The sequence below is a fragment of the Ambystoma mexicanum genome, chromosome 3q, assembly GCF_040938575.1.
Source record: "Ambystoma mexicanum isolate Mex_15411 chromosome 3q, UKY_AmexF1_1, whole genome shotgun sequence".
NCBI classification, from domain to species: Eukaryota; Metazoa; Chordata; class Amphibia; order Caudata; family Ambystomatidae; genus Ambystoma; species Ambystoma mexicanum.
In genome coordinates, this window is record NC_090926.1 from 1010521025 (window position 1) to 1010546684 (window position 25660).

Genomic DNA, 25660 nt, shown 5'->3' on the forward strand with positions numbered 1-25660 from the left:
TTCCCGTGACTAGAGGAATGTTTTCCAGAGGTTTAAGGGGTTTCCGAGGGTTTCGACGCATCGCGTCGAGGTTCGAAGGTGGTAGAAGGAGGGTGTCGAATTTCAGGAGTAGATACTACATGCTTAGACGATTCCGACCTCTATGCTCCCAAGTCTAACGACGGAACCTCTACAACTATTGGTAGTGCATCACTTTTTCCAACTACGGACGGTTGGCCTTTGTCATGTGGTGACCGCGAACAGGAACGCCCAGAGGACACAGAATTGTAGACCGCTCTCTCAGTGCCTTCCGTTGCTGATCACTCGACACGCGTGCAATTACGGCTGGGGCTGATTGCGCTTTTGCCGCCGGGTGTTGTCCACATAATTTGACCGCTGGCTAGTCCTTCAAGGTTGGGGGCTTGCGCGTGGGTGTCTGAAGTCACCCCTCTGCCCTCGCTGTCTGATACGTCGGCGTTGCTGCCATTGCTAAAGGCCCCTTCGGCGTCCATGGCCTCTCGTTGCCTGGCGTTGTGGATCCAGCGTTTAGTGGAACGGTCTTTAAGTGTTTTCAGCTTGAAGAGCTTACAAGCTCGACAGGTAGCCGCGGGATGGTCTCGTTGGAGACACAAAGGAACAAGTTACTTACCTGTAACTTTTCTCCAGCATGGGTCTGGCATGGATTCACATGCTCATGAATATTCCCCGTCGTCAGGCTGGGAATCCTCGGTAAAGAAAAAATCAGTATCAGTTTCGTTTCTGATCTGTCTTTCTTAGTAGTAACCAATCACTGATCTCTGGGTCATACTGCCCCCAGCCAATGACTGCCCTCTCCCTAAGCCCCTCCCCTGGCAGCCATTCTCAGATTTGGTAGCATGTAAAGTGGCAGTATGACCAAGTGAAAAGCTGCAGAGGGCAAGGAGTGGAGGTTCGCATGTGAATACATGCCAGGCCCATGCTGGAGAACAACAGTTACAGGTAAGTAACTTGTTCCTTCTCCAGCATGGGGTCTGGCATGGATTCACATGCTCATGAATATAAGAATGCATAGCAGTATACACATGCACAACCACGGGAGGTGGCAACAGGCTCAACATTAAGCAATACAACAACTCAACGTTAAGCATCTCTTACCTCCTCACCAGGCACACCTTAAGCGAACAAGTTGCGCAGCACTGCTTGGCCGACCCTGGACTCCTCCCTGGAGTCCCGATCAACGCAGTAGAATCTTGTGAAGGTGTGCGTCGACCTCCACGTAGCAGCCCTGCAGATGTCCAGCAGGGGCACACCAGACAGGAACGCCGTGGAAGCAGCGATCGCTCTGGTCGAATGGGCTCTCGGACGGCCGGGCAGCGGTCAGTTTGCCAACTGGTGACAGTGCATGATGTAGCCGGAGAGCCATCTGGAAATGGAAGCCTTCGAGAGGGCCTTCCCTTGATTCACAGGTTCAAAGTTCACAAACAGCTGTGATGTCTTCCGAAAACTCTTTGTGTGGTCCACGTAGAACTTCAGCGCTCTAGCTACGTCCAGCGAGTGCAGAGTCCTCTCGGCCTGCGACGAAGGCGACGGGAAGAAAACTGGCAACACCAAGGGCTTGTTGAGGTGGAAGTCCGATGGTACCTTGGGCATAAAGGAGGGGTGCGTCCTCAGCACCACTCTCGTGTCGTGAAAAGTCAAGTATGGAGGCTTGCAAGATAGGGCCTGGATCTCTCCCACTCGTCGTGCGGAGATGATGGCCACGAGAAATGCTATCTTCCACGACCGGGACTTCAACGGCGCCGAATGCATAGGCTCGAATGGGGCCCCCCCATGAGCCTGGTCAGCACCACGTTGAGCTCCCACGCCGGGGCAGGGGCCTTCACCGGCGGGAACGATCGGAATAGTCCCTTCATAAATTCCTTCACCAGGCGATGAGACCACAAGGAAGCCCGTCCTGTAGTTCTGGTGTATCGGGAGATCGCCGCCAAATGTATCTTGATGGAGGCGTAAGCCAGTCCAGCCTTGGCCAGCGACAGAAGGTACGGCAACACTTGAGGGGCCGTAATCCGTAGAGGGTTAATCCTCTGTGCCCTGCACCAGACAGAGAACCTCTTCCACTTATGTCCGTAGCACTTGAGAGTTGAGGACGCCCTGGCCTTTGCAAGAACCCCTTTGCACTCAGCCGGGATATCGTACCCTCCAAACTCTAGTGCTGCAGGAGCCAGGCCTGCAAGTTCAGCGACTCCGGGTCGTGATGAAGGATGGCGCCTCCTTCTCTGGAGAGAAGATCCGCGTCCGTTTACAGTGTGACTGGTGGAGACGCTGACAGGTCCTGAAGGTCCGGAAACCAGATCTGTCTCGGCCATGCAGTGCGACGAGGATCATCTTGCACCGGGACCTCTTGAGTTGGTTGATGAGACGGAGCAGGAACGGCAACGGAGGGAACGCATACAGGAACAGGCCTTCCCAGGGGAACGAGAAAGCATCGCCCATGCTCCTCGGCTGGGGAAACCTGCTGGCGAACCTCTGGCACTTGGAGTTTGTTGTCGTCGCGAACAGGTCGATCTGGGGTTTGCCCCATCGTCGGAAAAGCCGATCTACCTGATCCTGGCGTAGTTCCCACTCGGGGCACGAGCGCAGCTCCCTGCTGAGTGAGTCGGCGATTGTGTTTTTTATTCCTGCCAGATGGAAAGGAACCAGAAACATCCCCTGGGCGACGGCCCAGTGCCACAGATCCTGAGCCTCCTTGGATAGGACTGGGGATCTGGTGCCTCCCTGCTTCCGGATGTAGAACATCGTGGTGGTGTTGTCGGTGAAAATCCTCACCACCTTTGCCTTGAGGGACGGGAGGAACGACTTAAGTGCCCAGAACACGGCTCTGAGCTCCACAAGCCTCTTGCGTGTAGAAGACCGGTGTGCGCGCCCCATCCTTCCAGGGAGGCATCCGTCGTCACCATCTCCTGATACGCCGGGGTCTGAAAGTCCATGCCTGCCGTGAGGTGTGCACGGGTGCCCCACCACTGAATCGATAGACGGAAGACCTCGTTGAGCGGAATCTTGTCTTCGAAGCTGCCCGCCGTCTGTATCCAGAGGGCGTCGAGAAACTCCTGTGTGTGTGTATATATATATATATATATATATATATATATATATATATATACACACACCTAACTGGGAGTGATTTGTAAATGTCCTTTACTCTGTGTGCTTATTGAGGTCTTTCAGTCACCTTCACCCCTCCTGAGACCTAGTCTTGACCGCCGCCAATGCTACCTTGATTGGTCTGGCTTGTCCAGAAGGTTACCCTGTTCCAAGAAACTAGGCTGGCCTTCTGAACCTCTGCCCACCAGGCCAGAGTTCAGAAATCCATCTTAACATTCATACTACAATAAAACTAGTGGACTTTCACAGGGCCAAGGCTGGCAAATTTGAGGATATCAGTTAATAACTAAATGTGGCCGTTAAGCGGAATTGCTTATCTTAAGATTTAAGTGTGGTGAAGTCAAATATAAGGTCCCATGTGTTTTTATTAAACATCCATTTACCACAGATTTTTACTGCCCATTTTTACAAATGTGTTCCTGAAAAATTTGTGAGGAGACTCCTGTTGCCCCCACTACTTCCCATCCCATCTTGCCACAGTCAACCTATCTGTTCGCATTTCATTAAAAAAAAAGAAAAGAATAGTCAAAATGTACAGTAAAAAACATCTGCAGAGAGTTTGGTGCAGAAAAGGACTGGACACCAAACATGCGTTTCATTGGGAGGGTGTGGAGCCATTTGTATGCAAGGGGGCATACCTGAGGTAGATAGTCTGTTCATTGAACCAGATTTTCAAATTCCTTTTGAGGATGCACCAACAGTGTAGCACAACCATACATGATTGCTTCGGACTCACCTGCAGGACAATAGGCAATTGCTCGGGTGGGTTGCGGTTCTCGACGCCCATGGTCAACCACACTTGGAAGGCTGTCAGCTGCTCGGCGAAGAATGGGCTGTGCTGTGGGATCAGGAAAGAAAAAGGGCACATGATTAGCTAGCAAATCATTACATGCCCTGCCCCTACCCGAGACATGGGGTTAAAGAGCTTTGCTTGTAACCCAATGGCCAGGTCCAGCACCATGCCCATTCTAACCTGCATGCATTTTTGTGGATTCAGCAAATGAAACAGGCAATCTGGTACCTGGTAAGGTGCATCAGCAAAAGCTAATATAACCATGTGGGCACAATATGCACCAACAAAAGACAACAGTTTAAGCAGTATGCAAGTCATACAGGACAAATGATTTGCTGCACAGCAGTCCACAGGCACAAATCACTGTCAGAGCGAAAGTCACAGCATGGGGTTAGACGAGAAATAACTAAATACAACAGCAACACAAACATTCAGCACCAGAAACAGAAAGGGCCTCAGCTGTACAAGGACTAGGTAGGGCGCATGGATGCAACAGGAAGAGCCGGGACCTTGACTGCTAAGGGAAACTAGAGCAGTGAATATGGCTGCATCAGGAAAACGGCCGGGTGTCTTTGCTGCTTGGGCGCAACATGCCAGAGAATACAGCAGCATTCGGAGGATTGCCAAAGTGACCACAACCGTCAGTTCTTTGTGAAAAGACCTTTTTAATGGTCTCAAGAGAAAAAGACTGATTCGATTTGCTTTTGATCGCAAAACCGGCATTGAGACCTTTAAAATGCGTTTTCCCTTTATTTTTAGGCTGAGTAGTGTGGGCTCGCTTTGCTCCGCTTACCAGATCCCTACCCAAGTAATAAATCACAGACAAATTATGTGTATGGAAAAGTTGTAGGCCGTAGGCATTTTATTTTCTTACAGAAAATACAACACACAAAAATCAATACACTGCCATATGCTTTTGGGCACCTTGTGTCCAGTTCCGAAGTTGCTCCTGAGTCCTTGTTATCCCTGGGCCTTCGTTCCTGGGCACATGCCGCCACACCTGTGCGGGTGTTCCTGAAACCTATCAGGTCCGACAGCCTGTCGTGAATGTCCTCCCAGTGCATCCCCGGGAGGCCTCACCAGGATGTAATCGCTGCCGTCCCTATGTATTATTAGCTGCCCGTCGACGTCTGGTCGGGGGTCTAGGAATTCTTGTGTGATGCATCTGGGACAGTGGTCCTTCTCTCTCATGCAATTTAGGTCTATTGCTCTCCCCAGTTTGGTCTGTTTCAGCTTTCTTTAGCATTATAGACATCCCCTTGTCTCCCATACTAACATCCCTCCTTGCCAGGCCGTCTCTTGCCACCGTATTACTGGCCACCGGCTCCCCTACCCTGAAAGCCCCGTAATATGCCAGCACAAAGTGCTGCCCTGAACCGCGCGGTTTCGCCCGTATTGCTGCATGTATCTCGTAACACTTAACAGAATTCTCAACTTCCCAAAGCTCACCGGCCTTCTGTTATCTGGTTTCTTCCCCTCTAATTTAGCCCATCCTCTCATAGCATATTTTATTCTAGCGCTATCGGTTGGGTCCCGTATGCCCGCCACTTTTGTGGTATCTGCCACCGCCGCTAGGTGCGCCGCCGCCCAGCTTTACTTTTTCCCTTTGGCAAATGCCCCTTCGAGAAATTCACACTTTTTTTCAATTGCAATTTTTTCCACCTCTTTTACACCTGTTTCCACGAACACATCTTTTACATGCTTTTTGCACTGCTTACCCGTCTTGTACGTTAGGGCGTTCCTGGTCAGTTTGTCAATGACCCGTTCCGTTCTTCTCCCACTTCTTTTGAGTCGACCTTGTGGCCAACCGTGCTTTTCTTTCCAGTTCCTCCAACGGGACCCATGCCTTCCGCGGCGTGGGTGTTCTTTCCTTGTCAGCGTCCGGCCTCAGCTCCCTGAATTTTCCCCACTGAAAGCGAGAGAGTGCCTCAGCCAACACGTTTGCTTCCCCAACGATGTGCCTCGCCCTTATGCATGTATTCATTTTTAGGCTTTCCTGGGTGATTGCCCGCATTAATTCCAACACTATTATGCGTGACGCACTTCCTTTATTTAACACGTGCACCACCGCCATGTTATCCGACCATACTGCCAACGCTCCTTGTATCCTAGCTCTTCGCCCCCCCTGTGCATAACGCGACCCATATTTGGAAGAGCTCCAGCAGCGTTATGTTTTTTGTCCATTCCGCCACCTGCCACGTTTTTGGCCACCTGCCTGCACCCCACTGTTCCCCCAGTATTGGTCCAAAACCAAGGCCACCTGCTGCGTCTGTGAACAACACCCTTTTCCCTTCCTCATTTCCCGGTGAGCGCCATATCACTGACCCTTTGAAGTACTTCAGAAATTCTGCCCATCCTTCCGGATCTCTCTCGATTCCTCCCCCTAGCCTGACTCTGTGGTGCCCCATTGTAGCCCTTCTTGTTTTCAGCTCAATGCTTCTCTGGAACACCCTCCCCTGTGTTATGACTCTTCCTGCGAAGTTCAGCTTTCCTACCAGTGCTTGCAATTCTCTCACCGTCACTTTGTTTCTTCCCTGTAGTTCCTTTATTGTCTTCAACAGATCGGTCACCTTGTCATCCGGGATCCGGCACGCTCCCCTGCTTGAGTCAATTTCTATTCCTAGGAATTGGGTAACTTGCGTTGGGCCCATTGTTTTCTCCCCTCCCAGTGGAAAACCCCACTCGCTTGTTATTTCCACAAATGTATCCAAGGTTGCCTTGCATAGCTTTGAACCTTTGGGCCTTACGAATAAAAAGTCATCCAGGTAATGTACCATCATGGCCTCCCTCATCTCTTCTGTGACTGCCCACTGCAAAAATGGACTTACCCTCTCAAAATATGCACCTGAGATGGCGCACCCCATCGGGATACATTTGTCGATGAAGATTCCCCCTCCCAATGCATGCATAACCATCTTTGAGCTCTGCTGTTTACTGGCAACAGGCGGAATTCAGATTTAATTTCTGCTTTCGCCATCCATGCCCCTTTTCCTGCTTTCCTGACCAGTTCTACTGCCTTCTCGAAGTCTGAATATGATACTGTTCCCCGAGGCCCCCCGGGGGGTAGGATAGGTGGTGTATCAGCCTGTATTCCCCTTCGGGCCTCCACCCTCTCCAGTTCTACCTCTTTCCGGATCTTACTGCTCACTATATCTCTGTTCTCGGTTGCCGACTTCAGGATTCTAGGAATGTCTTGCGCTCCCTGCCCGGTAAACGGGGAGTTAAAACCTTCTCTAAAGCCTTGTCTGATCTGATCTGCCATTTCTTGGTCTGGGTATTTCTGGAGCCACGCTTCCATCCTCTCAATTTTTACTGGCGTGGCCCCCTTACCGCCCCAGTTCTTATTTCCGCGTCTCATCGCTTCTGCCGCTTGGAGCTGCAGCCCTTGTGCACTTGGAGCTGCTGTGGTCACCCTTACATCTCTCGCACTTGTGGCTGAACTTGCACTTCCATCCCCAGCTACAGGGTACCCCCTTCTCAAACTCCCGACATTGTCCTGGTTCTGCTTGTGCTGTTCCCGTGCTCCCGCTGCCCCCCCCCTGCGTTGTTCGGGGCAGGTTGCTCTGCCACCCTCCCTGTGACCCATAATTTCTGCTCCGAAAAATCTGGTCTCTATTTCTGGCATAGCTGGATTCGTACCTTCTGCTATTATATCTGTAAACCGCTTTGTACTCATTCTGCCCATTTGCATTCTCTGCTGCCCTCCTGCGCTTCGCTCCTTGGAATCCCATTTCTCCTTCAGCACATTACAAATGTAGAGATTACAATTTTCTTCACCCATCCCATATCCGGAAAGCAGTACATCACCTTTCTGAACTCGTGATCATACTACAGTCATGCGTCACCCCCAAACGCCGCGTGTACCTTCAGCACCCTCTGCTGATATGCCACTAATGCTACCCCGTCTTCCGGGAATTTTTGTAATCTAATTGTAGACATTATGGCGAAGGCCCCCTCCAGTTGTCAAAATTCCTTACTACTGGCCCCTTTTTTAGTAAGCTTTTCTCGTCCTCCTTAATGTCCTCTAGAGCCACATTCATCCCCCTCTTTTGACAATCTAATAATGTGAAAATATTGATCACTTCCTTCCTCCATATTTTCTCCTTTACTTTGTCATTTATATACCACGCCATTGCCTTCATTGACCTGCCCTGTGCATCTTTACCCATGGTTGGCCTGCCATATTTCGTCATGAGTGGCCCCCCTATTTCTGTCGCGGCCACCGTCGGTGCTGCCCCCGGGGTTGGGTCCTCCGATACCGTTGCCGCTGGTGCCCCCGTTGGCACCACCAGTTGTGGGTTGGGTCCTTGCGGTGCTCCCCCTGTGTTTGGCCCTACTAGTGCACCTTGTGGTGCCGGGACTATTGGTGCCCCTTGTGGCGCCGGGACTTCTGGTGCCCCTTGTGGCGCTGGGACCGGGGTTTCCCTGGGTTCTGTCCCAGCACCCGCTGCCCCTCTCTGTTCCTCCCTGTTCACCACTCCTCTCCATTTCACCCAAGCCCTTAAATGATCCCTTTCTTCGTCATCACTGCTTACTTCAGTTGAAGAACTCCTCTGCTGCTCCTCCCTGGATCCCTTCTCCCATCCGCTCTTCTTGCCATTGGTTCTGGGCGACTTACCCGAAACCGTGACGCAATTTTTAAATATTTTTACGATTTTATTCCCCACATTATTATTCACAGTACCTTTGTTTTGATCTTTTTTTCTTCCTCTTGGTAGGTGCCTCCGTCTGTTCCTCCGATTTCTTCGACTCCACTCTCCCCCTCTTCTGTCCTTGCCATAATCTTTCTCTGTCTTTCTCGCCCATTCTGAGAATTCTTGAGCCCTTTTTGCTCTTCTTTCCGCCATCCTTCTCGTCTGAATTCTGTCAGCCACGCCTTCCTGCTCCTTCGCACCGTGCGTCCTCCGTTTCTCCTGGTCTTCTAATCCAGACTTTCTCGTCTCGCTTGTCCACGGCGAAATTGCTCCGTTCGCTCGCAGCTGGTACTTCTGGGTCGCTCCTGCTCCGGCACGGCAAACTCATAGCCCCTGCGTTTAGTTAGAATTAAGAGGAGGCGGAAATGCGTGAGCCCGCAAGAGCAAACGTTTTTCCTTCCCCTTATCCAGGCAATAAGAGCGTACCCGAGAGAGGTGAGCTCTTACCTGGTTTGTGCCGCCTCTCCTTTTCCTGGCTTACTTATACACCCCCGGCCTTCTGTTCCTACTTGGGGGCGGCCGGGTTACCCCCCTGGCCCCTTGCTGTTATATTTCGCACCTTCCCAGGTGCTGCTTCCTGCCCTTTCCTGGGCTTTTGTTTCTTGTGGTGCTGTTCGGACGCCCCTCCCTACGCTTTTGCGACGTTTTCCCCCACCCTGTGCCTAAACTCCCAGACCCTCTATCGTCCCGCATTTCATGCGGCCCGGGGCCTTGTAAAAATACGATGGGTTTCACCCTCGAGCGCCCATTCTTCCTTCCTACCCCCCACCTCCCCAAACCCCATCACTCCCCCAAACCAAAACACATACATACACAAGACCAACATACATGCACCCGCACACTTCTGCCTTTCCGGGTCACGACCTGCCTGTCAGCCCCTGCCCACACTTGTGTGCAGCAGGGGCGGGACAGTTGGATTTAGAAAGACTGATCTGTGCAGTCACTGAGTGGTCTTTCTAAATCGCTCTTTAGGTGAAAAGATCTTTTGATTTAGGACCTCACCGTCACTAGCGCTGTACTGGATAGTGGTAATGGCTGCTTCCTGAGCATTAGCCAGGTACCACTGCAACTACAGGAGGAATGACCAGCGCCACAGTTCGCATGCATGCACAAGCAATGGGGTCTGCTCTGATAGAACTAGCCAGGGGACTCTGGCCAGGTGACTCTGTTCCTATAGGAGGCCTCGCCAGGAGCCCCCACTTCTGTAGGACTGTCCAGAGCGTATGACTATGGCAGCTAAAGGGAGGACTGTATAGCAGTAAAAGGACATTTCGAACGTGTGGAATAACGCAATTCCTTCATGTCTCACTCACAAGCGCTATTTTTTCTGCCTTACAAAAACACACAGCTGGTAAAGACATTGTTATAATGCTGCAATTGTTCGTTATCGTCGCCCTTTATCCAAGATTGAAAATGTTTTAAAATTGATCTATACGAGCGTTCATGAGCGCTTTTTAAATAACCACTGATAGGTGTTCGATGAAAACTGCGTGTAGACTTCTTGGTAAAAAAAATAATCAATGCGACTTTTAGAACCAAATGAAAGAAACCCCTCTTTTCTGCCATTGAAATGTGATGCGATTAAGAGAACCACCCTTCAGTTACTCATTGAAATGTTGGGGTGAGTTGTGGGTCAAGAGAGCACTGCAGTGACTACCAGTGGACCAAACCTATTAAAAGAAGAGCGTGCTCAGAGGTGGTCATAGGTTAAGGGGCAGGGGAACAATCAATGGCAAGTTTGAGGTGAAAAGAGGGAGCTTAGGTTAGAAAGGAGTCAGGTCAGAGGAGAGCTGAAAGACGCCCTCAAATGCCCTGTTGCCTGAAAAGGGGCTTAGAGATTAAATGGATAGAGAATATGTCGAATGTAAATGTATTTTTTTTTGTTTTAAAGAATGTTCAGCAAAACAAAACAAAAAACTCGCCAATTTGGCGGGAGAAACCTAGATTTCAATTACTCGGCCAATCAGTGGCTGGGAGACACATGGGGAATAAGTACCAGAAGCACAAAAAGCAGACGGGGGCAAAGGGGGGGTGGGGGGCTGGGTTCGAACCAGCACACCTCACACCCCCTCCTCAAAAAAAACAAAAAATACACAACAAAAACGTCCTTAAAATGTTGGGAAGCAATAAGGCACTCATGTTCCAGAGAATTAATGTTTTATTTCAATGTATGGAGCGCTTTTCATGAAGTCATGGCAGTAATAATCACAGCTCAGTTTAAATTTGTATTTCGGATTTCTCCATTAACAATACAATATTACATATATAAGATAAGTAAAGGATGGGCATATTAAACTAAACCTCGGAACAGCGTTAACCAAATGCTTATGAATATAAAAATCTTAATTGTGGTACTAATTTGGCCACCTGGTTGCTGTTACTAATAAAAACCTGTCTTCCAAATGCCATAAGCATTAAAAGATCTCAAGTTAAGGCTCTGTTTAGGAACGCAGCAAAATGATATAAAAACAGTCGTTACAGTTAGTAAGAAGACGACATTGCTTTGCTACATGACCTAATAAGATATCTCGGAAAGAATGGTTGAAGCCATTTTTGCTGCCCATTACTCATCGAGCGCCATGACGCAGGAACATTTTTGTGGCGCATTCAGCCATCTCAGTTTAGAGAGGAGAGTAGGTGGTTCAGTTGAGCCATTACCAGCAGCCTCCTAGCAGCTGGTGAACGTATCTTGCCAATAGGCTCTGGTCTCAGATTATACTCCTTCAGGTCTGCGTACATTTGCAGAGAAGGTAGGGCTTTTATTTTACATACACCTAACTTCAAAGCCTTTCTTCTAACCCGGACTTTAAAGCCTGTTTTAAATTGAATGAAGGCACCTATGGTTAGATTATCCCTACCCGAGCTAATAAAGCACCACAAGAGACTGCACCCTCCCTCCTCTGTACCAAACATTTGTTTCTAGCACCGAATCCCCCATCTCGAGAAATCCGGCTATTATATTAAGTTTATCAAAAAAGACCCGTTTCAACCTTGTAAAACAGGTTAAATATCTGGACCGGGCTACCGATGCTATGCTCCGAACCCCCCAAGTCTATCCTCCTGGCGCTACTTGGGTTGCCGGGCGGGAGACTCGGAAGTTGTTGCACGAATCAATCTATTCTAAATTAGTTTCAGAGGTTTGCAATTACTGTGGCCCCAGATTTGGCTCTCCATACAAGATCATAGACACGTTTAACTTAAATAGGGCACTACTTATACTGAACAGAGCCGAAATGTCATACGTCAGATGGAGCAAGCCAGTGACCAGGTAGGAGGAGGCTGTCAGCTCAGTGACCTCTGGAGTGGCCTAGGCTGCATTAGTATTGTGGCAAAGATGAGAGCAGTCACTCATAGCTTCTTTCCCAAACCTTTCTTCATTTTCGGTGCCACAAGACCCCTTATGGAGAGATGATGGCCATGTACTGATGCCACACAATCTACACATGAGTCGCCCTTCTATTGGGTCGCCCCTACTCTTAATTCAGAGTGAGAGTAAATCCCCATGTGAACATTCATGGCCATGAGATAATGTTCTTGGTAATGAATACCATGGCTATGTATTACATGTTCCCCCAAAAAAGTCAGTTTGGCAAGGTTGCTATTCTGATAGCACTTTGATGCACTTTAACTTTTCTGTGGTTTTACACACTATTTTGCACACTGTTGTACTTTGTATGGAGACAAGTTAACGAAATATGCTCTTTTGATGTATGTGAATAATGATGTACAAAATGAATAAAATAATGTGCTTTTAATAATTCACAACTGTCAGACCGCTTTGGAAAAAATGAAAAAATGAATGAACTTGACAGTGTGCGCCACTAGATTTATGTTCCACTTTGAAAGGAATTAATATCCGGCATCGTACATCCAAGCGATAAAAGGGCAGGGCAACCGACTCTAGTTGCTGGTTGTATTTAGTGAAATGGTGACAGCCATAAGTACATCTGGAGATGCACCAAGTGTACCCTACAGTCCTTCTGCCATTCTTGATGCTGGTGCTTTTCTTTGCCGTTTTCTGTCCGGAGACTTGCATGTCTGACAACGCCAGCAGGAATGGACACGTAGTGGAATGGGAAACTTTATGCCCTCCTCCTATCCCCCATTTTGGGAGCAGGCTTGTTCCTAAACCACCCAGTCGCCTGCCTTCTTATATTTGACTTTGCATACTTGATTATATCCATCCCTGCCACCTCTCATAGGCCTGGTGGAAGGAATATGTTACTTACTTGTAACTCCTGTTCTCTAGCATCGCTATCTTTCATAGATTCACATGCTGTATAATTATTACCTGTCATCTGGATGAGAATCCTCAGTAACAGAGCAGTTCACTTTATAAATTTAAACTGCAGTAAACTTCAGTGCTCTATTAGTCTCGTTTGGGTCATATTGCCCACAGCCAAAGGAAAGGGCTCCTTTAGCGCCACCTCTGGAGCCCATCTTCAGATTTGAAACAGCGCACAACAGTGGCAAAGAAGAAGGGACGTAAAGGGGTAGTCGGGAGGGTTGCATGTAAACCTATAAAAGAGAACAATGCTGCCGAACAGGAGTTACAGGTAAGTAATTTATGCCTTCTCCAGCATTGGATCTTTCATAGATTCTCATGCTGTATAAACAGATTACAAAGCAGAACCACACAACCATAACATGCGGAGGCAAGGTCGTAGCCCTGCATATGTCCAGCAAGGGGACTATGGAGAGGAAAGCTGTCGTGGTGGCAACATCCCTTGTAGAATGAGTACTAGGCTTGCCAGGGAGAGGCCTGCCAGCTTGCTGATGACAGATTCCAAGCTTTCGAAAGTGTGCTTCCCATGCCAGAGGGATTAAAAGTCAGAAAAGGCAGAGAGGCCTTCTAGAAAGATCTGGTGCGGGAAACTTATTTTAAAGCAAGGACAACATCCAGAATGTGCAGCAAGGGCTCCGCAGGGGAGGAGGGTGAACCTAAGAAAATAAATAGCACCACTGGATAATTGTGTTGGAACGCTGAAGGAACATTCGGCACAAAGGAAGGATCAGTGCGTAGCACTGTCTTGAACTTGTGGATCACCAAGTAAAGGGGCTTGCAGGAAAAAGCCTGAATCTTGCCTGCATGTCTAGGCGACATGATGGCGACTAGCAACTCAGTCTTCTAGGACAGGAACATGAGCAAAGGTTTATATAGAGGCTCAAAGGCGGTCTCATGACTCTTACGAGGATGACATTCAACTCATAGGCCGGTCGCCTGACTGGGGTGAAGGAACACAACAGACCCTTAAGGAACTCTTTGATCAAACGAAGGGACCATAGAGAAGGCCCGGAAGAGGAGCGAGTATAGCGCGAGATAGCTGCCAAGTGTACTTTGATGGATGAATGTGCCAGGCCCGACTTAGCCAAGGAGAGCAAATATGGTAGAACGTCTTTAGGCAGCTGCTGTGGGAATTCACCATTGTGTTCTCAACACAAGGCAGGTGGAAAGCAATCAGGAATATGTTGTGTTCCAGTGCCCGGTGCCCCAATGCCTGGGCTTCCATTGACAGCACAAGGAACCTTGTGCCCTCTTGCTTGCGGATATTAAACATTGTGGGGGTGTTGTCCGTGAAGACCCGAACCACCCAATCACTGAACTAAGGGAGGAAATAGACTGGCCAGAAAACTGCACACTGCTGCAGAAGATTGATATGAAGAGTCTTCTGCTCATGCGTTCAGAGCTCCCTGGCATGCAGATCCCCTGCGAGTGCATCCTAGTCTTCTAGGGAGGCATCGGTTGTGACAGTGGTTTGAGGGGGGTGTAGGTGAAATTGAGAGCCCTGGACGAGATGAGCCGGGATGACCACCAGTGTAGAGCATCCTTGAATTGCCTCAAAGAGATCTTGTCCTCCCAGGAACCCAAGGCCTGCTGCCAGTGTGCATCGAGGAACTCCTGGAGCGGCTGCTTGCAAAGCATGTTGAAGCAGATGAATGCACAAGGACATCATCCTAAACAGGAACTTCAGGAGGCGAACGGAGGACGTCGACATCCGTTAGAGTAAAAGGACCTTGGCAGAAGGGTTCACACCATCTCCTCTGAGGGAGTAGCCATGTAGGAATGTGTGTCTAGTCGAGACCCCCAAAGAAGCACACGCCTAGACAGGGTTAGACATGATTTTTGAAAGTTTATAGAGAATCCAAACGACTGTATGAACTGAATAGTGTTTTCTCTATGGCGGGTCACCGGGGGGGGGGAAGGACTCTACCCACACCAGCCAGTCGTCTAGGTACGGATAGAAGTGTGCAGTCGAGTAACAAAGGTGTGCAACCACCCGACCCAGACACTTGGCGACCACCCTCAAGGCTGACCGAAGGATGAAGAGCAACGCCCTGAATTGGAAGTGGCACCCTTTCACCGTGAAGCGTAGGTAGCGGCTGTGTTTTTGATGAATAGGGATGTGAAAATACGCATCCTCTAAATCCAGGGAAGCCAGAAAATCCCCTTCTTGGAGCTAAGACAAGATGTACTGGAGAGTCACCATCCTGAAGCTCTGAACCGGGAGGAATTTATTAAGGACCCGGAGGTCAAGGATGGGCCTCCTGACTTATTTGACTAAAAAGTACCTGGCATGCACTCCCGTTTCTCGCTGACCTTATGGGATGCATTCGATTGCTCCCAATGCAAGGAGCGATTGGACATCGTGTAATAGTAAAGGCATGTTTCTTTACCTTTTCCAAACAAAGAATTGTGGATGGTTTTGTGTGAAATTCCAGCGTCTGGACCTGCTGGAAGAGGGACAACACATCTGTGGTGATGGTTTTCCACTGGGCGATGAATTGGGAAACCCTCCCTCACAATGGGGTGTGAAAGAGGGGTGGTCTGATCCCAAGATGGGTCAGGTGTGTAGTTTCTGGCTGACTCCTGTTGTGCAAGGAGCCACGTTAACTCTGATTTCACCAGTAGGACTGGGATTTATAGGTGTCTTGAGTCGAGTATGCCTGGGGCCAGTATGATGGGGAGTGGTATGAAGGCCAATAGTCTTTCAATGTGAGAGAGAAATGTGATTTTCCAGATTGAAAGGACTGGTGTCGTCGTTCCAGGGATGCCCAGGGAATGAACCGTTTCTGTGTCCGCCTCGATGGCTTTCAAAATCTCATCCACCTTCTTGCCAGAAAAATCTACCCCATTAAACAGCATGTCCACTACTTTAGATTGGACTTCTGGACAGAAGTTGGTGGCCTTCAGCCATCCATGCCTGCGCAAGACAGCGCCGTTGCACAGTTGATGGATGCCGGTGTCCGCAATTTCAAATGAGACAGAAATGGCCTGGTCCAAAGCAGCCTCACCCTCTGGAAGCAGGGAGCAAAGCTTCTGCCGCCTTATTCGCTGGTAGCAATTTGAGAATAGGACCCAATTTGAACCAAAGTACTCTGTCACAGGGTGACAGGATGGCCATAGCATTGCCTGCCTTGATGGTGGTAGCAGCTGTTGTGATGATACGCTTGCAGAAATCTTTGAGATGCTTGCCCTCCATCGAGGGGTGGGGGGGGCAGAGCATGGTGAGGAAGGGTTGCACAAGCGCTTATGTGCAGCAGCAGAGACCACCGAGTCAGGATTGGGCTGTGACCGGAGACACTTAAATGCGCAATCTGGAACCCAGTATTTCATGTCAAACATCTCCTTTGGAGGCGCCTTTGGTAGAGGAAACCCTCTTTCCTCAGTTCCTTGGGAACCAAGCCAAACATCTTTGTATGCCCTTGGCATTAGGGCAAAGACCCTATTTCATCAGAGGGTGAGTCACTGAGAAGAACATCACTTGGCTCTCCATTACACGGCACCAGGTCCTCAAACTCATCCCTGCCTGTGGTATGCATAGCATCTCCCTGGGAAACATTGTCTGCAGATTCAGTGTCAGTAAGATCATGTACAGGTGTAGCCGGCATCTGTTCTTTTGAAGGACAAGGAGGTGTATCCCATAATCAGACAGGTTCTTACTCTGTTGTGGATATGTCCGGTAGCCTTTGGTGCAGTACTGACACCAAGAACTGCAGTGTGGTTAGAATATCCAATGAGATGACTTCCTGGTGGTGGGCTATTTGGCATGGGAGGTGGTAGTCCCTCAGATGCTGACTGAAGCCAATGGAGACTACCGAGGGGATCAACGGTTTGCTGAAAAGATGCTTCTAGGCATCCTGGAACAGTGCCCAATGGTCCCTCACATGCAAGCTGTCTAGACCTACCTTGACGTCACTGCTTCTTGGCGTCAGAGGTGGCGACAGAGGAGGAGGGGGAGGGGGGGAGAGCAGAAATACCTGTGCAACGTCCTCTGCCGCTTCCGCCTGTTGTCGCTGGGCAACCTGTCAGGCATCCATGTACCTTGGTCCCGGAACCTTTTGAAATCGGAGAAGGCACAGGGCTTGAACTCAGTCCAGCCCTGGAACTGAGGGAAGGATGTCTGACCTGGTTTTGTCAGATGGCCAAGGACATGACGGTTTGAATGGAGGTTTTCTTTGTCAACTTTTCATCGGTTGACAAATGAATAATGTCCACGCCCTCAAAGGGCAGTTCCAGTATCCATTCCTGCACGTCAGATGAAAACGTAGTGGCGTGCATCCACACTGTCCTCCTCATCTCGACCCCAAGGCACAGCTCTCCGTTGGCTGTGTCGATGTGGGAGACTGAAGACTACATGAGGTCCTGCGCAATGGCCCAGGCCCAGGCTTTGAAGGACGCTTGCCCGAAGTGAGGTCAGGCAGAAATTCCCTGAGCTCTCAACACAGCTTCTGGTTAGCCACGGCCAAGAGGGCGTCTTCGTTGACCTGACGCAGATGCAGTCCTGAGATGGAAAAACACAGCTTTCCCAAAGACTCGAGGACTTTGTCCTTCTTGGAGAGGAAACTGGAGTTGGCTTCCGTGGAGGAAGACAACGAAGATGATGGTTCAGAATATAAGGAGGCCGCAGCCACCACTGAGGAATGCGCCTGCGAGGAGAGGATTGGATCCCCGTCCGCCAGCATAAACCTGCTGTCCAACTGTTTGTTCATCTGGGTGTTGGCCCTGGGCTTTTTCCAGACCTTTCCGCCACCTGCAGAACATCCTTCTGGAGAGGGATGCCAGACGGGAATGCTAAGAGAGGTCTTGGGGAAGCACATCACAATACGGACTCCATGGGTGCTTCCTCGAGCTGAGGGACCCCAAGAATTCGACCAGGACCTGAAGGCTGTCATGAAAGGACTTAACAGGGCCTGAGGGTTCATTGTCCTGGCATCATTGCCCTCATCGCCCCCCCTTACCTTTTCACAGACCGAGGGGAATCCAGGACTTGGGACACAGGTGCCAGCGTGGTATTGCCTAGGTCTGGTGCTGCAGACAGGTCAAACGGATATTGAGAGGGAGGTGTTGGTGGTACAGGAGGAGGTGGAGGGGTCTGAACAACCAGTAGGGCCCGGACCGGGGGAGGAACCTGCACTGGAACCAGCAGCGCTGGAGGAATAGGAGGAGAACCCAGTGTAGAGGGCCAGGGCGGCACCACCTGCAGGATGACCTCATTCACAATGTCCTTCAGGAGCCCCTTCATCTGAGGGGAACGCATGAGTAAAAGGAAGTGACCGAAGTAGTGGTCCTCGCATGGTCTGCCGGATCCCTAGGGTCCCAACCCTCCGAAGCGCTTGTTCTCCGCTCCTGGTGTAAGCACTGAGGCTGTGATTGGTACATGCAGCCCCGAGGAGACAAGAAGCCTGCACCGTAGGATACGCTGCTGCTTCCAGAGGGAAGGCGCCTGGGACCATCTTGCAAAGCCCATTCGATGGGCGAACACACTGGCAGGTCCTGAGCAGGAACCAAGATGGCCACCAGTCTGGCAGGCTCCGCCATGTGTCCCTCTACCATTTTGAAGCCTTGAGCAATGCCCTGTGCGGGAGGGCGCAGAGGCCCTGAGCCAAGAGAGGCCTCAGACACGGGAGGATACAGCTTGGGTCTTGCACCCGAAGCAGATGTGTCGACCTCAGAGATCCTTGTGGTAGGTGCTGAGCCCTCAGCCAGATGGACGGTAGTCGTAACGCCTTTACTCATGACCTCTGAGCGAGCTACAGTAGGCTGAATACCCTTGGCACCTATGCCGGTAGTCGCGTTGGATTGTGCCGGGGAAAGACTCTTGGAGGTGGCACTCGCCGCTCCCTTACCCACTGGGGTAGAAGAAGAGGACAAACTTCATAGCCCTTTCAAAGACAGCATGGTAGGGCCCTTGAGCCCCACAGCTTGGGAGCCAGTAGCCTTAGAGGCCTCATGCCTGCCAGAACCTGAATTCGAGGAACCCTGATCCGTGGGAACCCTGGGGAAGGAGTTGCCATGTTGTGGAGCTGTGCTGAACAGAGGGCCTATCTTGTCTTGACGAGAGTTCCTGGAGACAAGTCCTTAAGGTGGGGAGGAGAGAGAATTATGGAAGATCTCCCTCCACTGCAATAAACTATACTTCAATGCCCTGTGACCGAGAGAGCTGCAAGCCGAACATACGTCACAGTGGTGGTCGGGCCCCAAACACTCAAGACAGATTGCATGGAGGTCTGAGGCTGGGAACGAGCGGTTGCATGAGGCACATCTTGTGAATCCTCCTGCGGCTCCCGAAAGGAAGTCAAATAAGAGTGAAAAAACATAACGGGGAGCAAGCAGAAAGCTAAGTAGTCTCAGCGCTGGCTGCCAGGTCCTACACGTCCGTGTGGAAAAAGGGACTAAAGTGAGGTGCCGGAGGGAGGGGAGTACCAATGCTCGAGGCTGCGCCACACATGCAATACTAAATATTAAGGGGTACGCTCAATTGTTCGCTGCCAAACATTCCGGTACCTTTGCAATTTTGGGGGACGCCCACAAGGAAGGAGGAAAGGGGACGGGACGAATCAGTAGTAGCTTCGTAGTTTAGAAGGACTGGTGCCATCAAACAAGGGGAACCCCCTGATTTCATTATGCTGGGCTTCATCTGTTCTTGATGTTTGTAGCCTCTGCATGTCTCTTCATGGTGGGACTGTTACCAGCAGGGTTGTTCCGAATGGAAGGAGGATCTCCCCACTTTGATATTGGTTAGAGGGAGTGTCGGGGTTGGAGCGGTGGCAACTCCAGAACTCAGTGCAGCACTATGTAGCCCAGCTCAAGACCAGGAGGAGCTACCAAGTCATCTATAATAAGGCTGAGGCTCAGTGTGGTGATCTGCAGTACATGAACGTCTTCACAACCCTTTTAAATTAGTATTGCGGGTTTATGGAGACCAAAAACCACATAACGCAGGAATCCAATTAGCATCTTTTTAGGATACTGTTCATCACAGCAAATCATTACCCCGAAACATAGGAGACTATTATAAGCAAAAGGCCAATCGGAAAGAACAAGGATCTGGCTGGCCTGGCCAGCATATACATGGCAAGATGACCTCAACAACCCGAACACAGGCAATTCCCTCAGGAATAGGCTGCCCCAATGCTCCCAAATTGAGTAAAATTTGACATGCTTCTAAGCTAATCGGAGAGAAAGCGGTCAGTTTTAAATTTGCATTTGATATGCTATGGATCAATAAACCTTTCAAATGTTTTCTTGAGGAGGGTTGGTTGGTGACAAATCAGGTATGTTCAGGTCGCCCTGCAAAACTAGTTCTCGTCAGCTACGATGCGAGAACTATTTGTATTCCCTCCTTTTAAGACTACCTGTTCCAGCCCATTATTTGAGGATTTGTAAGGTGTGGGCTGCATTGCTAAAATTGATTTGTGATGCCACCAAGAGGGGATGGGGTAGGGCATAACAGTAGAAGTGCAAGGGTAGGGGCCACATACTGAAGAGCAGATGAGCAAGGGGGGGGCTAGTGCTAGACAAGTGCTTTATAAAAATACGCAGGTGTCAAGTGCAAAAAACATTGCTTGGCAGACACAGTAGCCCAGGAGAGTATCCTCTGGCGTTGTCGCCACAAAGAGTGCCACCACTTCACTAAGTTATGGGACTCCACATGTGCTACATGTTCTCTGGCATAGGAGGGAGTGGTCGAAGTCTGGGCAGAACATTTGCATATTTCCGAGGTGGCTGGCCAGTGAGATCATTATGGGGACAAGCGACACTCTCCATAACCCACAGGATGAGGCTTAAAGGCGGCATCCCTGTTAGAAAATGTGTTTTGGTAGCACTTTGAATTTCAGGTGGCTGCTGTTCGTTTTCTATTCAGAGGGCGTTTGTCCAAATAGAGATGCCCTCTCTGAGCCGGTCTACTGCAGTAGTAGATTCTTTTTCTGAAAATTGCAGAGGATACTCTTCTCGCCATTGTGGATCTCAGCTCCGTAGGATGGTTGTACTTCCCGATATAAGATTCGTGGGTCTGTGGGGAAACCACCAACGAAGGCACTGTGGAAGATCGAGATATTTTAAATCTATTCTTCCCTTCAAAGGAAACAGTGTAGGGCCTTCACAGCTGGAGAGATGTGATCTCAAGGTTTTAGTCACAAGATAAATCTTGTTGCCTTGTTCTGGATGAGCCCCATAGGATGTGACCAGGTACCTGGTGAGGCTCAAGTACAGACAGTTACAATAATCCAGTCATGCCAGAAGTAAGCCTACTGCTATTTCCCATATTTGCTGCATGGTGAGGTAAGGCAAATTCTATTGAAGCATGTGGAAGTGGCAGGATGGTTGGTAGCCCCCTGAATTGTCTGTCTATTAAAGGTGATTCGGTTATCAAATAAGAAACCCAGATTTTCCTAATTAGAAAAGATGAGGGGTCAAAGTGGAAGGCCAGTTGAAGGGGAGTGAGAAGGTCTGTTACACCCCATAATGATTTCAGTTTTAGATGACTTCATGTACAGGCAACTGTCAATGATATGGCCTTGTAACACCCCTAGCCAGGATGAGCTGAAGCAAGCCGTTTCAATCAAGTCAGGCATTTTCAAGGCCTTAGTGAGCACCATATCTGAAGGTGAATTGCAGAGGGCAGGCCAGCACTGACTTTATCTTGAAGGAATGTAGGTGAACCCCTTTGGCAGTGGTGCCGTTGATGCTGAACGTTTGATGAAGTTAAGGGGTGTGACCGGTTTCATAGGTTGGACTGGAAAAGGGCAACACTGACAGTATTTGGTGGCTTGGAGCTCAGAGAATGTCCAGCTTAGTCAAAATTGGGAGGTGACCTGTCCATGGGAGTGAGGTCCCTAATGTCGAAGGGAAAGGTTGACGGAGATGGTGGTAGGTGTAAGCAGAACCGAGTGATTCAGGCTGTCGATATATTCCAGGTAGGAGGAGGTGGTGGTATTGAAGAGGGTAGTCCAAAGAGTTTTTCAGGTCACCCATTATTAGGATCATGTTAGCAATGGTTTAATATACGAATGACAAAATAAGCCGTCTCCTAAGATGTATCATCAGGTGGTCTAGAGATAACGGCTATAAGTAGTGTAGTGGTTAGGTTCAAAGAACATTTGCAGAGAAGCCTTTCAAACGAGGCTCCAAGATCAGTAGGGATCTCTGCAACATTGATGTTGATTTGAAAAGATCTATTGCTCTTGAAGAAATATTCATTTTGTTCCACCTAAACTATTGAATATAAATCTTTATTATACTGAACTTGTCTTTATCCATTCACCTTTTCAGGGGACTACATTTCAAAAGGTAGCTTGTGAAAGTGAATTACCATTGACACTGGGGCGATGCAATCTCTTCTATGGCTCAGTGTTGTGCCCTTAATGCTCTTCTCAGGCCCGTGTCGTCTGACCATGGCCAGAAACCTAGCCCTTCCTCTCCTGATTCCCGGAGGACATTCTCAGGATTTGCAGGTAAAGCAACACCATGACCACATCTAAAAGGATACACGAGACAGGAATGGGAGACACTAATACACGGGCAAGAGAAATAAAGGGAGTGGGGACCGACCCATTCGCAAAGAAGGGCAAATGCACTCTTATATGCAGGGTTACAAAAAGCAACCATCATAAGCAGAAATAGGACGCAAAAAAGAATACATGTGCATGTTTTTCTAAAGCAGAAATCTAGCTAGCAACGGTGCACACAAAAAGTTGGGGGCTAACAGAGTTAGTTTTATGCAACTCTTATCTCCTGCCACAAAGATCCGTGACTGTGCTATTAAGAAGTCAGCGCCTTACGGGCAGTCATTTGAAGAGCAGAGTTTTCAGATCCTCGCTGAAGTGCAGCCTAGAGACCGACCTGACCCATGTTTTGATTAGGGCACTGCACCAGTGTATGAGAGCAGCAACGAAGTGTCCGGTGTAAGAGCATTGAATGGAAGGGTCTGACACGCATGAAGCAGCCGAGTGACAAAGGTTATCAAATGCACACTCTGGCTCTCTGGCTGAGAGCCCTTGGAAGACAGCGTCTGCTCACTGCAGTAAAAGGCAAGCACGCTGTGCGCGCTGGCGAGGAGATGAGCAGCTGCGGTTGACAGTATCAGCATGGGCACAGCTGGCACATCTGTAGCAGCGCAGTCTGCTCCACACCGAGTCTGCCCATGGGATGTAGAGAGCACATCCATTGTCTTGATGTCGTTACGCCTTGGTACTGCTTCAATGTGTCCCCTCTCTCACGGAGCGGATTGTGCCCGAGCCACTCTGCTTCTTCAGAACTATCCCCATTCCTTACCTCCTCCTCATCTATATAGCTCATGTTTCTCTTTAATCTTTTCGACGTCCGCTTCTACAAAGCCCCTCATGATCAGAGCCCCTCCTGATAAAAGCATCCAGTATTGTTTACACTCTTCTCACTGAGTCTCGTTCAATAAATAAGCATTGGCGATGGCTCAGAAAAGCAAGAGAGCAACTGATTGCCTGGAGCTCATGCTGTTGAAGCTAAGGGCTTCAAGTTAATCAGCCAATAGACTTGATCCCGCCAGAGCACCAGCTAACAACCAAGAAGCCTATTGTCCCTCTCAAAAACGTATGGCCATTACAAGTACATTCAATCCCAAAGCAGTAAGGGTGCTATTTGTAGGAAATTTCACAACAAGAACATTAGCTAAATAAGAAGCTGGTTCAACTCCAGTAGATACACGTTTGAAAGTATAACCAATTTGGACATTGTCTGCGATTTTGACTACTTCCTTGTTCCCAGTGCATGAAGTTACTATTTCAACTAACTGACCAAGTGAATGGAAGCTGATGCTCCTTTGTTAGCTACCAAGCTGTCGGAAGAAGTGAGGCACTCCAAAAGATGGTATGCAGTTATGTGGGCTTATTAATTCTGTCACTCACCGTGGTGACTAACATACTCCTAATCCATAGTGCCCTTTACTCCATACTGTATGGGCTTCCCTCGCTAGGGACTTGAGACAGAACCTTTTTCACAAGGAAATTCATCTTCCCCTTTAAATTTAAATGTGCGCGGCCCTGGGAGCATGCCCTCTCCTGACTCCGCTCACTGGCGCCCCTCCCCATTGACGCGTTGACAATATTAACATTACCTAATTACACCGATATCATTAGGGGGGAGGATGGTGGGACGTATGGCGAAAAGGGGACTATGGACTAGGAGTACGTTAGTCACTACGGTGAGTAACTTATAATTACTCCTACGTCCCGTCCCCTTTCCTCCATACTGTATGGGTGATTACAACTATATGTAGCCCCAGCGTGGAGAGTTGCCCCTCTTAAGAAAACAAGTTCCTTAACACTGCCTGACCAAATGATGCGTCCGACCTGGCGCTGGCATCCAAGCAGTAATGCTTGCAGAAGGCAGAGGGAGTAGCCCACGTAGCCGCTTTGCTGATAACCTGCCACCGAACGTGTCTTTGGAAAGCTTTAGCTCTGATGGCGTGGGCATGCATGTTTGCTGGCAATGGCTTGTGCTGCCCCTCGTAGGCCTCCGTGATGGCTATAACCATCCACCTTGCCATGGAAGCCTTGGAGGCCTGACAACCTGGTTATGACCCCCCCCCCCCCCCCCCAAAGATGACAAAGAGGGCATCTGATTTGCAGAAGCTCTTGGTTCGGTCTAGGTAGAATCTTACCGCATGTCCGACATCTAGACACTGCAGTACCTTCTGAGAGTCATAGGATGAGAACACCTCCTCTTCTGAGTTCTTGTAAGCTCCAATGTCCGTCAGATAAGTGCAGCATGTGTCTACTTGCACCCCTGAGTGTGTGAGGTGTGCAGAGGAGGATAGCACGTCGCCCAAAATGCAAGTCAAAGGATCAATTTCCTTTGATTCTGCCCAGTGACGGAACCGGGGCTTGCTTTTGTACTGGCTCCTGGTAGCATAGCTCCTAGCCATCTGTATAATGGCCAGGTTAGCCTGTGACAGGTGCAGATGCTTCAGGGAGGCATGTTCAGGAACCACACTGCAAGGGCCAACGCCTGCGGCGAGGGGTGGATGACTGTGCCCCCCCTGCTGACAGTAGGTGTGCTGGGCCCAGCGGGAGGTGTACAGGGGCCTGGCCAAGAACCAGGCCACCTTCAATGATCCGAAGGTTCCATGACTCCCTGATCCTGCAGACGACCCTGTGCATTAGAGGGTGTGGGTGGGGGGGGGGGGGGAGTGTACGCGTTCATGTTGTTGGACGGGATCTGCATTGCGCCTCCCAACGAACCCCTGCCTTGCCCCAGCCAGGAGGCAAACTGGGGGCACCTCCTATTGGTACTGGTGGTGAAGAGGTCCACCTGCGGATGACCCACCTGTTGGAGATCCCCTGGAGGACCTGCTCGTTCAACTGCCATTCGTAGTGATCAGCGCCCAGCCTACTGAGCCTGTCCACCTCTAGGTTGGACTCCCCCGGGAGGTGGACTGCAGACAGGTGCATGTTGTTCACCAGAGCCCATGCCCAAATGTCGTCTCCAGTCTGCAGAGGGGAGGGGACCAGGTGCCACCCTGCTTGTTGATATAATACATGCAGGTGGAGCTGTCTGTTTGAAGGAGAATCAACTTGTCGGTGACAATGGGTAGGAGGGCTTTGAGAGAAAGCCAGATAGCCATCTCAAGCCAGTTGATATGTGCCAACTGCTCCTGACAGGACCATACTCCATGGACAATGTGGCTGTCCAGGGTAGCTCCCCATCCCTCTAGGGATGAGTCTGTGGTAATGGTGACCTGAGGTGTTGGTTGCCGGAAGGGCCTGCCTATGCACAGGTTGTCGTCTGTACCCC

General features: G+C 49.7%; 1 protein-coding gene across 4 annotated transcripts in view; it reads right to left on the reverse strand.

The window, feature by feature from the left end:
- RPTOR (regulatory associated protein of MTOR complex 1) overlaps positions 1–25660 on the reverse strand; it is a 2822438-nt gene that overhangs the window by 1209701 nt on the left and 1587077 nt on the right. For all 4 annotated transcript variants that reach the window (XM_069655181.1, XM_069655184.1, XM_069655182.1 and 1 more), the window contains exon 11: positions 3857–3958. In XM_069655181.1, coding sequence (XP_069511282.1) covers positions 3857–3958 — 102 coding nt within the window. The remainder of the gene's footprint in view (positions 1–3856; positions 3959–25660) is intronic.